The sequence below is a fragment of the Panthera uncia genome, chromosome E1 (assembly GCF_023721935.1).
Source record: "Panthera uncia isolate 11264 chromosome E1, Puncia_PCG_1.0, whole genome shotgun sequence".
Lineage (NCBI taxonomy): Eukaryota > Metazoa > Chordata > Mammalia > Carnivora > Felidae > Panthera > Panthera uncia.
In genome coordinates this window covers 39,641,393-39,657,835 of record NC_064814.1, presented here as the reverse complement: position 1 = coordinate 39,657,835, position 16,443 = coordinate 39,641,393, and the positions used below count along the sequence as shown (strand labels likewise).

The window sequence follows — 16,443 nt, the reverse complement described above, 5'->3', positions numbered from 1 at the left end:
GAGGCAGAGAGAGAGGGAGACAGAGGATCTGAAGCTGGCTCTGCGCTGACAGTAGAGAGCCTGATGTGGGGCTTGAACTCACAAACTATGAGATCACCTGAGCCGAAGTCGGACGTTTAACCCACTGAGCCTGCCCGGCACCCCATGAGTTAGAGATTTAAATGGAAAACAACAGAAACAAATGTTCTAGGAGATAGTAGTTATGTCTGTGGGAGAAGCAAGTAGGATGCAGCACAGTGGGCTTTGTTGGTGTTGGTCAGTGTTCTATTTTAGGCAGCACGGGGTGTGTGTGTGCGCGTGCGTGCCTTTTAAAATTCTTTCTACCTTATATATGTATTAACACATGCCTTTTATTTATGAAATACTGTCTTTTTTTTAAAGTTTATTTTTAAGAGAGAGAGTGCACGTGTGAGCAAGTGAAGGGCCAAGAGAGAGGGGGACAGAGTATCAGAAGTGGACTCTGCGCTGACAGCAGAGCAGAGCCTGATGTGGGGCTCGAATTCACAAACTAGAAGATCATGACCTGAGCCAAAGTCAGATGCTTAACCGACTGAGGCACCCCTGAAATACTGCTTTCTGTTTAATAAATAAAAGTACCAAGAAGAAAACACAGAATTTTCCCCCCACTTACATTGAAAATTTCTTTTTTTTTTTTGGTAATGATTTTATTTTTGAGTAATCTCTACACCCTATGTGGGACTTGAACTCGCGACCTTGAGATTAAGCATTGCATGTTCTTCCCTACTGAGCTAGCCAGGCGCCCCATTATGAAAATTTCTGAACTATGAAAAAGTTGAACAATAAATATCGTTAATACCCACATAACCCTTCGCTGTTAACATCAGTTGTTAACGTTTTACCTTTGCTTTATTTGTGAATGTGTATTTTATTCATGTGCTTAACCGTTTGAAAGTTTGTGACACTCTACTTTCATTCCTCATTCCTAAAGTATGTATGTATCTCCTGGAAACAAGGACGGTTCCTTCATAACCACAATACACCTGTCATACTCAGGAATTTTAATACTCTTCCCAGCTGACCACAATAATGCCCCCCCCCCCCCCATAGTTATTCCCCCTCTTCACCTCGCCCCCAGTCAAGGGTTGTGATCTGTGAGCTAGTTGTTAATTGCCATATCTATTCAAGTCTCCTTCAGTTTGGGATAGTTCTTCAACCCTTTTTCTTTTTTCTGTTCTTTCTGCCTTTGCTACACTTTCTACTGTTAATTATAATTCGTATTACGTTGTATATTGAAGTATAGGTGACACGTGATACTCCTTTTGGGGATACAACTAGTAATTCCAACATAGTGATTTGACAATTCCGTACATTTTGCAGGGTTTGCAATAAGTGTAGTCTCCATCTGTCACCATAGAAGGTTATTACGGTGTTACTATGTTCCCTATGTCATACTTCTCATCCCTGTGACTTACTTATTTTATAACTGGAAGTTTGTACCTCCTACTCTCCTTCACTTCTTTTTTTTTTTTTTTTTAAGTTCGTTTATTTATTTTGAGAGAGAGCACACATGTGTGTGCAAGTGGAAGAAGGGCAGAGAAAAAGAATCCCAGGCAGGCTCAGCACAGAGCCCAATGCAGGGCTCAGTCTCACACGCCATGAGATCTTGACCTGAGCTGAAATCAAGAGTTGGACGCTTAACTGACTGATCCACCCAGGAGTCCTGCTTTCACCTATTTTGTTTATCCCCCACACCCCTCCCCTCTGGCAACCACTAGTTTGTTTTCTGTTTATGCACCTGTGTCCTTTCTCTTTTTGTTGTTTATCTGTGATACTTTTTAAAGTACAGGCCTGTAGTTTTGCAGAACGTCTCTCGGTTTGGACTTTTGTGATATGTCCTTAATAATTAGATTCAGGTTAAACATTTTGGGCAGGAACATTGAATGGTGATGTGTTCTTTGTGTATATCACAGGCACAGGTAAAATTAGGTTTGGTCACTTGGTTAAGGTGGTGTTCATAGTATTTCTCTAATGTAATAGTACCTTTTCCTTTAATTAATAATAGGTAATCTTGGGGCATCTGGGTGGCTCAGTCAGTTAAGCATCTGACTTTGGCTCAGGTCATGATCTCACAGTTTATGAGTTCAAGCCCCACATTGGGCTCTGTGCTGACAGCTCAGAGCCTGGAGCCTGCTTCAGATTCTGTCCCCCCCCGCCCCCCCACGTGTGTGTGTGTGTGTTTGTGCGCGCGCGTGCATGTGCATGCCTCAAAAATAAACATTAAAAAAAAATTTAAATAGGTAATTTCTATGGTAAATGTGAAACTGGGTAAATGTCCATTTTCTCCCCAACAACCTTTTACCCAGCAGTTTAGCATCCATTGATGATTCTTCCTTGAAAAAATTATTCTTTAAAAAAGAATTTTTGTTTTTCATTTTGCTTGTTGTAGAGAGAGAGCGTGAGCAGGGGAGAAGACAAAGGGAGAGAGAGAGAATCCCAAGCAGGTTCCATGCTCAGAGTGGAGCCCAGTGGCTGGGCTTGATCCTGTGACTCTGGTGTCATGACCTAAGCTGACATTAAGAGTCGATGCTTAACCACCTGAGCCACCCAGGCGTGCCTGAAAAAATTATTCTTAGGACAGTTGCCAAATTTTAACATTCTGTTATTTCTTTCATGTTTATTGGCATTTTTTTTAAATGACATAGAAGAGCATTCTTCCCCTCAACTTATTTTTTTAATCAGTATGTTTTCTTAATCAGTAACAAATACCGTTTTTAGTACGTCTGTTTTAATCTAGCCATTGGTCATTCATTTTAATGTCCAAATTGTCACAAATTTAGTCAGGAGGAGGCCCTCCCAACAGGGTCCTATATGTCTTTTTTACTTTTATTTATTTTTTTGTTAGTTTTTCCTTATTTTTTGAATAGTAAGATATTTCAGGCTTACATTTTCCCTCTCTACTTCTGCTCTGGAATTGGCCACTTCAAAGAGTTTCGATCCCTTTTAGTGGAGGAAAAGTACTTTACACACCAAGATGTGAGGAGTTAGATGTATAAAAATTCTTCTTATAATCTCAGAGAAGTTAAAGTCTCCTTAAAGAATGACCACAGTTCAAAAGCCATAGAGAAAAAGTATGAAATAGTGAACAAAATTAAAAACTTATCTGAAAACAAAGAGGTTGTCACAAGCTAAGTCAAAAACGACAAGAGGAAAGTAATTTCAACTCATACTATAGAGTATGGCTGTTTCACAGCACAGTAGAAGAATGAGCAAAGGATAAAGATGTTTACAAAACAATATATGTGGTTCTTAAACATTTAAAAGATAAGACATCTGAATATAAAAGTACACTGAGATGTCATTTTTTCACTTACCAGTTTGGCAGAGATCAAAAAACTGATAAAGCACTGTTGATGAGGCTGTGGGAAAAAAGGGCCTCCTCATGCATTACAGGTAGGAGAGTAAATTGGATTGTAGCTATCAAATGTGCAACTATAAAATAGGATATTTTGTAGCCATGTAAATGCATGAGGGAAGCTTCGTTTCAGTTTAGAAGTATGTGAATGTATTACCTATTCAAATAAATAAAAATAGTTTTGTAAAATACTAAGTTAAATAGCTTTGCTGATGTACTGTCAAAGAATAAATACAAGGAGCATAGCATAAAGACAAAAACTGTTAAGTCTCAAAATCATTTGGTGTTAAGATAAGACTTAGAGACAGACTACCTGGGTTCAATTGCTAGCTCTGTCTACTTCCTGTGTCATCTTAAGGCAAGCTACTTAATCTTTCGGTGCCTCAGTTTCCTCTTCTGAAAAGCAGAGTAATCTACTTTATGGAGTTGGGAAGGTTAAATGAAATGTTAAGTCTTTAAAATAGTGCCTGGCACATAGTAAGCACTCAATAAATGTTAGCCGTTATCATCTAACAGAATTTTCCCAAGACTGACGAATAGAAGCCAGATTGTTGCTGTATACAATGAATTATTGAGCATGGTTGAAGAATGGTGTTTAGGGTAGTAGTGTTACCAGTGATTAAGGTATGGAAAAAAATATATATAAACTTTACATACACACACATACATGTACACACACATTAAAACTACACTGTGAATATGGGCATTAATTATTTGTTTCAGTTGGTATTTCATTCATCCATTCATGAAATGTTTATTGAGCACCTATATGTGCCAGGTGCCCCCAGGATCGTGTAGTTATCAGAGTCATAATCATCAAGTTTATTGGTCATGATGAATGAAAGTGAAGAATTCTAGTTCAAATATTTTCAATAGTTAGAAATAACAGAGGCATAATTCTTAGTGGTTCCCTAAGGCAAGTATTGTAACACTGTTGTTATCCTATTTTTTTAAAAGTATAAAGCTTACACTTGTGCTTTATACTTAATGTTTAAAATTTACCAAGTTTTGAGACTTGAGGCATGTATTATACTTTAAATGTTTAAATTTATATCTGAGTAGCTACAATAATGAAACAATTCTCTAGTAATAATAGTTATTAGTGCAAATCATTAAAATTGCTTTTGTCAGGAGTGGAGAGTAGGTATATTTCAAAAGCTTGTTGGGTATGTAAGCTAGTTTATAAATCTAATAAATGCTTTTTAGTATAAATCTAAAGATGTAGATTTGTGTACTTACAGTAATACACAGGTTACTTTAAAGTGTATGTGTTTGTCTAACAGGCGCTTACAGCTTTTAGATGGGGAATATGAAGTAGCCATGCAGGAAATGGAAGAATGTCCAATAAGCAAGAAAAGAGCAACATGGGAGACTATTCTTGATGGGAAGGTATGGAATACTTAGAAGGTGGAGCACGTTATAGTTACGAACTCCCATTTTTTTAATCGATGTGTTCTTTCCCAAATGCAAATTCTTGTTGGAAGTAACAAGTTCTTTGTTTTTATACCTTAAAATACACAAAGTAAAAGTTACCTAGTCAGAGTATTAAAGGAAGGCACTGTCCTTGGAGCCAGACGGCCAGGTTCAAATCTCCATTCTAAACTGTGTGGCGTTCTGGCAAATTATTTAATCTTTTGTGTCTCAGTTCTCTCATCTGTAAAATGAGGCATAGAATTGATATTTAATGAAATAATGAAATATGCTTACCACTGTGCCTGGCATAAAATAAGTGCTCAATAAATGTTAACTATTTTAAATCCCATTCATAGTAACAGCAGGCAACATATGATGACCAATTTATCAAGAACTTAGATGAACCATACTTAAAGTAACTTTTCTAAGAGACTAAAAAGAATAAATAACATTTCTTGGGTAGGCAGACTCAACAAAATAATGATGTCGTTTGTTTCTAAATATGTTAGGTCAGTGTGCTATCATGAGCAAAATCCCAGCAGTTTTTTAAGCCTGAAAATTAGTTTCAAGTTAAAATAAAACAATTTATAATAATACTAAGGAAAACTGTGGAAGTTTTCTGAGAACGTTTACTTAATAAATAGTAGAACATAGTATAAAGGTAAAAAAAAAAACCCAAATTGTATGGTATAATAAACAGGAATAGAAGTGCTGATTACTGAAGCATAGTTTTAAAAGTTTCATGTACATTTGGACTTTAATCTGTGACAAAATTAGTATTAAATCTGTGTGGGAAAGATGGACTATTCATTAATTGTGACAAAACTGGTCTCTAACCATTTGGAAATAAACACAGACCTAATAAATTCCAGAAGTCTCATAAATGAAATGTAAAAACTAACACTACGTAACTGCAGAAAAAAATGGTAAATATTAATATAATCTTAGTGTGAAGAAAGCCATCATATGTATGATGCAAAGCTAGAAAGCATAAAATAACTAAAGGTGGATCATTTCTAAAACTGCAAAAATCTAAAGTTTAAGACAACGATAGGCTGGGGAAAATGTAATATACAAAAAGCTAGTATTAAGAATGTGTAATTTTATAAATCAACCAGAAAAAAGATAAGCTATCTAATTAGAAAAATGGGTAAAGAACAATCAGGCAATTCTTAGGGCAGCAAATATAGATGGCTAGCAAGCTTTTAAAAAGATATTCAACCTTATTAGCATTCAAAGACACATAAACTCAGAGATCTTATTTTAACTACTGGTTTGACAATTAAAAAGATAGACAGTTTCTAGTTGGAGGTGTGAGGACACATATTCTCAAATAATGCTTTAATGTAAGAGTAAGTTGGGACACCCTTACTGGAAGGCAGACTGGCAATATGGATGACATTTTAGATTGTGTATGTAGGCATTAGCAATTAAGTCCAGTTACTCAATTTTGTCACAAGGTGTAGTAACTGGTTAACTGATAAGTTGTAGGTAACAGGTCCTGGCAAAATTTTTAAATAATGAGAAATTGGAAGTACCTTAAATCTACAAAGGTAGACATAAAAAGAACAATACTTTGATAGGATTTCCATGGTATTTAATTTTTATTTAATAGTATACATATTCCTACTTTTTCTAAAATTAATAGTGGTTACCTCTAGGTGACGGAATTTTAAATTTTTATTTTTTTATGCTTATCTACAGTGTTTGAATTTCATGCAAGTGTTCATTATGTTTTAAGTTTCTTGTTTAAAGTTCTTATTCACAAGAAAATAAGAATTATATATATATGAGTTGGTGGTTTTTGCCAAGAAATTAAAGCAATATGAAATGAGCATCCTTCTAAAATTGGAACATTTAGATTTGGTTCTAACTTTTAAAAGTGTTGTGGTATTCTTTTAAATAAATGTCCCATAATTTACTACACCAATGCTATTTTAATGGGTAATTCAGTTATCTTAAATTTTTTTTACATTTTCACAAATGTTATGGTAAATATACTAGTATATGTATCTTTATGTGTTGTAAGTAAATTTACAAGATAAATACCTAGATGCAGAACTTAACTGTTTTAAAACTAGTTTATAAAAGCACACTTACTTCATTCCTGTCTAAAATTATAGTTTTAAGAGGACTGTTTGTAATAAAGATGTAGGAGTTTAGGCTTGTATGGCAGTAAAATATACAGGAGCCCACTGAAGGTTTCTATGGAATAAAATGAAAGTAGTCTTTCAGAAAATTATTTGGTCTCCTATATATGAATTGAGAGGTAAAAAGAAGCAGGAGAGCAGGTGAGATACTGTAGTAAAAAGGTAATAAGGATCTATACTTGGTGATTATGTAAGAGAAACAAAAAGAAAAATATGGTCAAATGTAATTCTAAAGTTTTTAGCTTAGGATCACTGGTAGAATGACAATGCTGGGAACAAAAATAATTATGCCTGGGAAGGAGAGAAAATAGATTCACATCTAAACATATTTTTGGTTCAAGGTGACATTGATGTCATCCAAGCAGTAGCGTCTCAGAGGCAGTTGGAGGTATATGGGGTTAGACCTCAAGCACAAAGAATTGAGGATCAGTTTGGGATCATCAGCCTAACAGGCAAATCCTTGACGATAGGTAAGAGATTAGGGCAGATGGCTAAATGTTAGCTGGGAATTAAGGGAGACCAGAAGGGTCGTTTTATAAATGATTTGAGGTTGAGGAGGAAGGCTGATAGTTCCGGGTCCCAAAACCCAAACAGGAGAAACAAGGACAGCTATCATTGAAGCTGAATAAGTCCAGGAAAATTTACAAATTGCCATAATCGTTCAGTTTACAAAAAGAAAGTAGTTGGTCATCTAACAGAGGTTGCAAACTGGCAGGCTTTGGTTACCACGGTTTTTTTTTTTGTTGCCTTTAAAGCCATATTCCATTGATTGCCAACATGTAAAAATAGGAAGATTTCCCACGCAAACTTGGATTTCTGACTTTTGAAAAAAATCTGAAAATGTGATGGTACTGGGCTTGTGTTTGCACATCGCAACAGTTCATCTGTTGCTGTTAAGTGGCTCTTTGTACACAACCTGAGCACTCCAGTACTACAGTCTGTACAGCGCCACGGATTTGCTTTATCTGCCTGGCCATATCTGTAGGCATTTAGGTTTTCAAATCCACGTTAATTTATCATAATAAATATTGGGAGGCGCTTTTTCTCCCCTATGATTTCTTTCATTATATGGAATCTTCACTCTTCTCCTATGCTTTGTTTTTTAGAGGCTGCCTCCATTTGAAACATTTTCTCAGGGACCTACATTGCAGTTCACTCTTCGTTGGACAGGAGAGACCAATGATAAATCTACAGCTCCTATTGCCAAGCCTCTTGCCACTAGAAATTCAGAGAGTCTTCATCAAGAAAACAAGCCTGGTTCAGTTAAACCTACTCAGACTATAGGTAAGAAAACATTGCTGTCAAAATAACACTTTGCATAGGTGCCTGGCTGGCTCAGTCAGAAGAGCATGTAACTCTGGATTGTGAATTTGAGCCCCAAGTTGGATGTAGAGATTACCAAAAATAAATAAACTGTAAAAAATTACAAAATAATGCTTTACAGAGTTAGGACTTGGCTTCGGATTAATTTGTTTGCCTTTTGTGCTAATAATTATTCTTTTAGAAATCTCAGCAGTTCTTTATGTTTTCTGCCAGATATGTCTGAGAATTTTGTGGCTCTTGTTTTTAATGTTAAAAGCCTGATGGAACATATAGTATATATATATGCCATGTGTTACGGAACGCCTCCAGATGAGGTCTAGAGATAGCCTCATGTCTATTTAGAACACGTTTTTCCAGTAAATACATTTCTCAGAAGCTCATGAGAAAAACAATTAGTTTTTCTAACTTTTTAGATTTTGGAACTGCAGCTATATTAAGGGTTTTGGAACTGTATGCTTTTTATAATTCATGTAGAGATTTGTATATGTTATAGAATTGAATTCAGTATTTCAGAGTGTTTTCACAGTTCTAGGTGTGGATCATCATAACTTGAATTTTATCAGGTTAAATTTATTTATTTATTTATTTGTAATGTTTATTTATTTTTGAGAGAGCACAAGCAGGGAAGGGGCAGAGAGAGAGAGAGAGGGAGAACACAGAATCTGAAGCAGGCTCCAGGCTCTTGAGCTGTCAGCACAGAGCCTGACGTGGGGCTCAACCTCTTGAATGGTGAGATCATGACCTGAGCTGAAGTCAGAGGCTTATTAACTGAATGAACCACTCAAGGTGCCCCTTTACCAGGTTAAATTTTGCAGTCAATTTTTAGAGGAAAAACACTTCTAAATGAAGTTAATTCTGCTGAGTTAAGGCCCAGGTGCAGTGCTCTGTCATCTTGTACCTGCCTGATAGGAACACTGTCCTTGATTGAGAGCATCTATGTGTTTTTGTCTAAGTCTGTTTAAAGAAGACAGAAGGTGTAGGACAGTTGTCTTTGACATTGACCCCTCATGTCCATTTATGGTGTGCAAGTTACTGTTAGAGTCCAAGAGATATAAGAAGTGGCCTGTGTCAGGGCAAAGATTTCCCGAGTAAATTGTGGTCTGGGTACTTCTGAAAATACTCTGTGGCCAGTCTGCTAGGTAAAGAGTTTCAAAGAAACTGAGAAAAAAAGTTTCATACAAAATTGTACATATGAAATTGTTCTGTCAGGGAAAATAAAAACATTTTAAGTCTGTAAAGAAATAGAACAAAATTATTGATGGCCATTATCTTTTGGATTTGCAATTAAATTAATACAATCATTTTTAATTTAATTTTTGTTAAACTAACACTTAGTGGAAGTCTGCTCACTGCTGTGCATTGAAAATACAAAGACCAGTCAGAACCACACTCTGACCTTCAGAGTGCTTAAAATACTGTAGTGACTACATATAATTATTTGGGGTACTTTTATAATGGTTTAGAATGTAAGAGGTGGTTTTTAATGGGGAAAAAATGGCTCCTGCCAGTAAAGACCTTAACTGATTAGGGGTGCTGGTTAAGGAGATTGTTCCTATAATCATCACATGAGGATGAGAACAAAAAGCGTTTTAAGTACCATAAGTAGAATTCTTTGAAACCTTTCATGTTTAATTATTTTCACAACATGCATTATTTCACTTTTTATAAGCAGGTATTTGCATTAAATATAAAAGTATGTATTTTCAGCTGTTAAAGAATCATTGAATACGGACCTACAAACAAGAAAAGAAAAAGATACTTCAAACGAAAACCGACAAAAATTAAGAATATTTTATCAGGTAAACATCTGGCCGTTCATTTTGAAGTAATCATGAAACACCTTTGTTTGCACATCACGTCTGAAATATTTTGCATATTTAAATGAAAGAATGTCTCTAATTTGATTTTCTTTTTAAGTCGTTTTAACTATTTTTAAAGGGGATGATGAAACAATATCTTGAGATGTTTAAGTTGGAGATTTGCTGTTTTTTGTTATTTTCAAGTTCCTTTATAACAACAACACGAGACAACAAACTGAAGCGAGAGACGACCTACATTGCCCATGGTGTACTCTGAATTGCCGCAAACTTTATAGCTTACTCAAGCATCTTAAACTCTGCCACAGCAGATTTATCTTCAATTATGTTGTAAGTAACTTTTTTTTTAACGTTTGTTTATTTCTGAGAGTGAGGGTGAGCAAGGGAGGGGCGGAGAGAGAGGAGGCCGAGGATCCGAAATGGGCTCTGTGCTGACAGCAGAGAGCCAGATGTAGGGCTCGAACTCAGCGAAGCGTGAGGTCATGACCTGAGCTGAAGTCGGACGCCTAACTTAACTGACCGAGCCACCTAGGCACCCCTTTTTTTTCCCCTACCAGTAATATGTAAGACAGTCTGACTTTCAAAAATTGTGCTTTTTTTAGGAGTACACTTAGCATGTTGAGCACCAAGTAATGTATAGAATTGTTGAATCACTTTTGTACACCTGAAACTAATATAACACTGTACGTTAATTATATTGAAATTAAAACATGATAAAATAAATTTCCCTTCTGCAAAAAATACCAAAATCTTTGCATTTGATGGATTGCTTAATGCATGAATTACAGTGATTCAGTTTGTATATATTTGCATATTGCACCTATATTGACACACATAATCCTCACACCAGCTCTTTGAATTAAGTGGTCATTTCTTTATTCTTGCTCAAACAAGAAATAATTTGTACAAAATTACCAAGCCAGTGAATGTCACAGCCAGGATTTTAACACAGATCTTCTTGAGTCCAGATCTTCTGACTTCCCTTTCACCATGCTGGTATGTGTAGTTTATTTTAGTTTTCAAAACATTAAGAACCCACTAGTACTTTTTAAAATAAATTGGCATGTTAGGTGTTCAGGGTAGGGATAATTAATATTTCCTTATTATAAGCATCTTGCCATTTTTCTTACAGTATCATCCAAAAGGTGCTAGGATAGATGTTTCTATCAACGAGTGTTATGATGGCTCCTATGCAGGAAATCCTCAGGATATTCATCGCCAACCTGGATTTGCTTTTAGCCGAAATGGACCAGTAAAGAGAACGCCTATCACACACATTCTTGTGTGCAGGTAGGTAAAAAGGTCATACAACAAAAGTTTATCCTCTGACTTTTATTGATGATGGTGGAGGAACAAAGGAGAGCCAGACAAAGCTACTATTTAGGTGGGAGTCATTACTGCAGATTGTTAGCTAAGTCTCTGGGGTGGTATACTGCTTTATAACCCTCCCCAGCTCCCACAGTGATTTTCTTACTTCCTCCTTAGAACTTTTTGCTGTGTTTTAAATGTTAATATCACAACTGCTCTAGTGGTTCGAGAGATTAAGGAGTTTTTCCAGTGGAAGTTACTATGTGCATACCTAGATAGGAAACAAGGAACATACTCTATTTGAGAGATGTGAAATAGAAAGAATCCCTGTCACTCAGTGTTCCATCAACATCTCTTTCCATTAGACCAAAACGAACAAAAGCAAGCATGTCTGAATTTCTTGAATCTGAAGATGGAGAAGTGGAACAGCAGCGAACGTACAGTAGTGGACACAACCGTCTGTATTTCCATAGTGATACTTGTTTACCTCTCCGTCCACAAGAAATGGAAGTAGACAGTGAAGATGAAAAGGATCCTGAATGGCTAAGAGAAAAAACCATTACAGTAAGTATTACTAGTATCACTATTGACTGTGACTTTAGAATCTTACGGATTTGTGTTTAAAAACTATTGTTTAATATGATTTAAAATCTTGACTTAATGTACAGGAGCTCTTTCTAAATGAAGGAATGTGGGAATCTGCAATTTTTTTATTATTATATTTTATTTAAATAAATTTTTTTAATGTTTGTTTTTGAGAGAGGGAGAGGGAGGGAGACTGTGAATGGGGGAGGGGCAGAGAGAGAGGGAGACAGAATCGGAAGCAGTCTCCAGGTGTGAGCTGTCAGCACAGAGCCCAATGTGGGACTCAACCTCTTGAACCATGAGATCATGACCTGAGCCACTCAGGTGCCCCCACAGGTTTTTTTTTTTTAAGATTTTCTTTTCTTTTTTTATTTTAGAGAGCACGTATGAGTGGGGGAGAGGGGCAGAGAATCTTACGCAAGCTCCACACTCAGCACGGAGCGAGACGTGGGGCTTCATCCCACAACCCTGGGATCATGACCCGAGTCAAAATCAAGAGTTGGATGTTCAACCAACCGAGCCATCCAGGCACCCCTAAAGATTTGATTGGATTTGATATTATTTACTTGAAGTTTATTTATTTATTTATAGAGAGAGAGTGTGAGCGGGAGAAGGGCAGAGAGAGAGACAGAGAGAGAATCCTAAGCAGCCTCCACAGTGTCAGCACAGAGCCCAGTGGGGCTCAATCTCACAAACTGTAAGCTGAAATCAAGAGTTGAATGCTTAACCAACTGAGCCACCCAAGCACCCCAAAGATTTTATTTTTAAGTAATCTCTACACCTGACTTGGGGTTCGAACTCACAACCCTGAGATCAAGAGTCTCATGTTCCACCAACAGAGCCAGCCGGGTGCCCCTCCACAATTTTTGTAATTGTGTTATTTAAACAGTTATCAACTGGGGCGCCTGGGTGGCTCAGTTGGTCAAGCGTCCCACTCAATTTCAGCTCAGGTCATGATCTCACAGTTCATGAGTTCGAACCCTATGTCAGGCTTCACACAGCATGCTTGGGATTCTCTTTTTTTCTCTTTCTCTCTCTCAAAATAAATCAACTTTAAAATAAAAAAAATTTTTTCCCGTTTTTTGTTGTTTTTTTTTTATTTTTTTATTTTTTTAAATTTACATCCAAATTAGCATATAGTGCAACAATGATTTCAGGAGTAGATTCCTTAATGCCCCTTACCCATTTAGCCCATTCCCCCTCCCACAACCCATCCAGCAACCCTCTGTTTGTTCTCTATATTTAAGAGTCTCTTCTGTTTTGTTCCCCTCCCTGTTTTTATATTATTTTTACCTCCCTTGTGTTCATCTGTTCTGTGTCGTAAAGTCCTCATATAAGTGAAGTCATATGATTTTTGTCTTTCTCTAATTTCGCTTAGCATAATACCCTCTAGTTCCATCCACATAGTTGCAAATGGCATAAAAAAGTCTTTTATAAATAAAAATGAAACAGTTACTAACTAAAGAAAATACAGGTTTTCTTCTTGTGATTTTGTATTGTGTTTTTATTTTTTAATAGGTAACTCTTTCGTAACTTAGGGTTTCCCTTTTAAAATTACTACTTAAGGGGCGCCTGGGTGGCTCGGTCGGTTAAGCGTCCGACTTCGGCTCAGGTCATGATCTCATAGTCTGTGGGTTCGAGCCCCGCGTCGGGCTATGTGCTGACAGCCCAGAGCCTGGAGCCTGTTTCAGATTCTGTGTCTCCCTCTCTCTCTGACCCTCCCCTGTTCATGCTCTCTCTCTGTCTCAAAAATAAATAAATATTAAAAAAAAAAAAAAATTAAAAAAAGAAAAAAAAAAAGAAGAAAAAAATAAAATTACTACTTAAAATAAAAGCTGTTTGATGTTCCCACTTTGCTGTGTAAGTTGTGGTATTAGTTACAAAAGTTCAGTTTTTTACATTCTCACAATTTTTTCTTAGAAATACCAATTCTGTTTATTGTGCACTTAATAGATATTTTTTCTTTCCTTTTTTAGCAAATTGAGGAATTTTCTGATGTTAATGAAGGAGAGAAGGAGGTGATGAAACTATGGAATCTCCATGTCATGAAACATGGGTAGGGTATTCCTAAATTTAAATATTCCATTTCCTTTTTGCTCTTCTTGCTACTTCACATTCTATAAATCTGTGTTTGAATCTTATTTAAAATTCCGTTAGCTTCGACATAATGTGCCCTAATCTTACTCTAATCCGAACTATTATAACTGCATAAGGGAAAAAGGATTTATGTAAGGAAGGTGTAACCTCTAACGGCATTTTTTATCTTTAATATGTCTTTTTAATGACCCAATTTTCATTTCTTTTATTGCCAAGGATTAAAAAGATAACGTCCTGTGCTGTATGTGTGGAAATCCTGAAAATTACTTATCACAGTTATTACCATAATTTTAAAAATTGCTTAATTATGAAGAATAAGATATAAGTAGCTTTTCTGATTTCTTACTACCGCTCCATAGAAGTCAGGGTAGAACAGTACTTCTTGTGCCTTTATGGCTAAAAGCGTGTTCCACGACATTGCTTTTCCTACAGTTCTGTCTCCTTCCCTGTGGGAACTGTTTGCCCGTCAATACACGTTTTTTTTTCTCCTCTGACTCCATTATTAGATCCTCATTTAAGGCTTTCTTCTATAGTACAAGCAGCCAAGGTTTTTTCATTTGTAATGAAATAAATGGGAAGGAGCACTTTTGTTTCTTTACTCCTGGGAGTGAAGAGGAATTGGTGCAGAAGTTCTGTCTAGCCCAGATGTCTAGGGTGCATGAGCCATAGCCTTTTTTTGTATATGGACTTGAGCTAAGAATAGTCTTCACATTTTAAGTGGGTTGAAAGAAAAAAAAAGAGGAAGACAACGGATCGCAAAGCCTAAAATATTTCTCTGTCCTTTCATAGAAAATGTTTGCCTAGTCCGTGGGCTAGTCATTAAAACTCCATTGTGAGTAAAGTATGTATGTGGAAGCTTAGTGTCTATTTTTTCTTTTGTCCTGATATGCCAGTTTCAAGATAGAATTTTAGTCGTATTACTATATTGAGTTCCATTTTCATTCCTTGATCCAAATCTGCTAGAATAACAACTATTGGGGTTCATGATTTGCCAACATTATAAAGTGGCAGCTAGCTGGGTAAACTTTGGATTTTACGATATCTGCAGGCAGACTTTACAGACCTTGTTGAACTCACAGTTTCAGTGGGTAACTGAGCAGCCATTCTCCTGTTTGGTTTAATTTTATTTTTTCAAATTTTATTCATTGTGGGTGCACCCTGCATGCTTTCTACTAACACAACCACACTGTACCACATTTGTTGTGACATCTTCGAATCTTTTTTTTTTTTTTTTTTTTTTAAATGTTTGTTTATTTTTGAGAGAGAGACTGAGACAGAGTGCTTCCTGGGGAGGGGCAGAGAGAGAGGGAGGGAGGCACAAAATCCAAAGCAGGCTCTAGGCTCTGAGCTGTCAGCACACAGCCTGACGCAGGGCTTGAACCCACGAACCGCGAGATCATAACCTGAGCCAAAGTCGGACGCCGAACCCAGGCGCCCCTCAAATCTTTTTTTAACGTGGCTTTTTTTTCTGTTGTATTGAGAAATAATTGACATATATCACTTTATAAGGCGTATCATATGATGGTTTGATTTACATATATTGTGAAGTGATTACCACAGTAGTTTAGCTAAAATCCTCGTTCTCATACAGATATAATAAAAAGAATAAAGAAAAAAATTTTCTCCTTGTGTTGAGAACTCTTAGTACTCTTTTGACAACTTTCCTATATATCATACAACAGTGTTAGCTATTGTCATGTTGTGCATTATATCCCTAGTTCTTATGTATCTTACAACTGAAAGTTTGTACCTTTTGAATACCTTCCTCCAATCCCCCCTTCCCCCCACCTTCTGCCTTTGGTGCCTGTAAGTGTGATCTTTTTTTTAAATGAGTTTTGTTTTTATTTTTTTCAAGTACTCTCTCCCAGCATGGGGCTCAAACTCACGACCCCGAGATCAAGAGTTGTATGCTCTACCAACAGAGCCAGCCAGATGCCCGTTTTTTTTGGATTCCACATATAAATGAGATCATACAGTATTTGTCCTTCTTTCTGACTTCTTTTACTTAGCAGAATGCTTACAAGGTCCATCCATATTGTCACAAATGTGACATCTTTGTTTTTTTAAAGGTTTTCCACGAACTGAAAATGCAGAGAAATGCTGCTTCTGAAATAGCAAAGTGTGTCAAGGTCAAAGGAGAGAATAAAGGGGATAGATAGCTAACTTGTTTATAGAGAGTTCATGAAGGTGGTGCTGGCAAGAGAAAATGCTTTATATACTCTTAATACTGTTGTGTGCAATTTCATTAGGACAGACAGAAATGATTTCTATTTAAGCTCTGGTTAAATTAAATCTCTTAAAAATTTTAAAACAGTAAGCTCATTCAGGTCACTGAATCTCAGCTTCATTGTAGTTTTACTGCTTGTTAAATCATCAC

General features: G+C 36.4%; 1 protein-coding gene across 3 annotated transcripts in view; it reads left to right on the top strand.

Annotated features, from left to right (window-relative positions):
* The window catches only part of SUZ12 (SUZ12 polycomb repressive complex 2 subunit), a 46,790-nt gene that overhangs the window by 27,022 nt on the left and 3,325 nt on the right, over nt 1-16,443 (top strand). For all 3 annotated transcript variants that reach the window (XM_049637878.1, XM_049637877.1, XM_049637876.1), the window contains 7 exons: nt 4,657-4,762; nt 8,043-8,220; nt 9,967-10,058; nt 10,263-10,406; nt 11,209-11,366; nt 11,750-11,948; nt 13,946-14,025. In XM_049637878.1, coding sequence (XP_049493835.1) covers nt 4,657-4,762; nt 8,043-8,220; nt 9,967-10,058; nt 10,263-10,406; nt 11,209-11,366; nt 11,750-11,948; nt 13,946-14,025 — 957 coding nt within the window. The remainder of the gene's footprint in view (nt 1-4,656; nt 4,763-8,042; nt 8,221-9,966; nt 10,059-10,262; nt 10,407-11,208; nt 11,367-11,749; nt 11,949-13,945; nt 14,026-16,443) is intronic.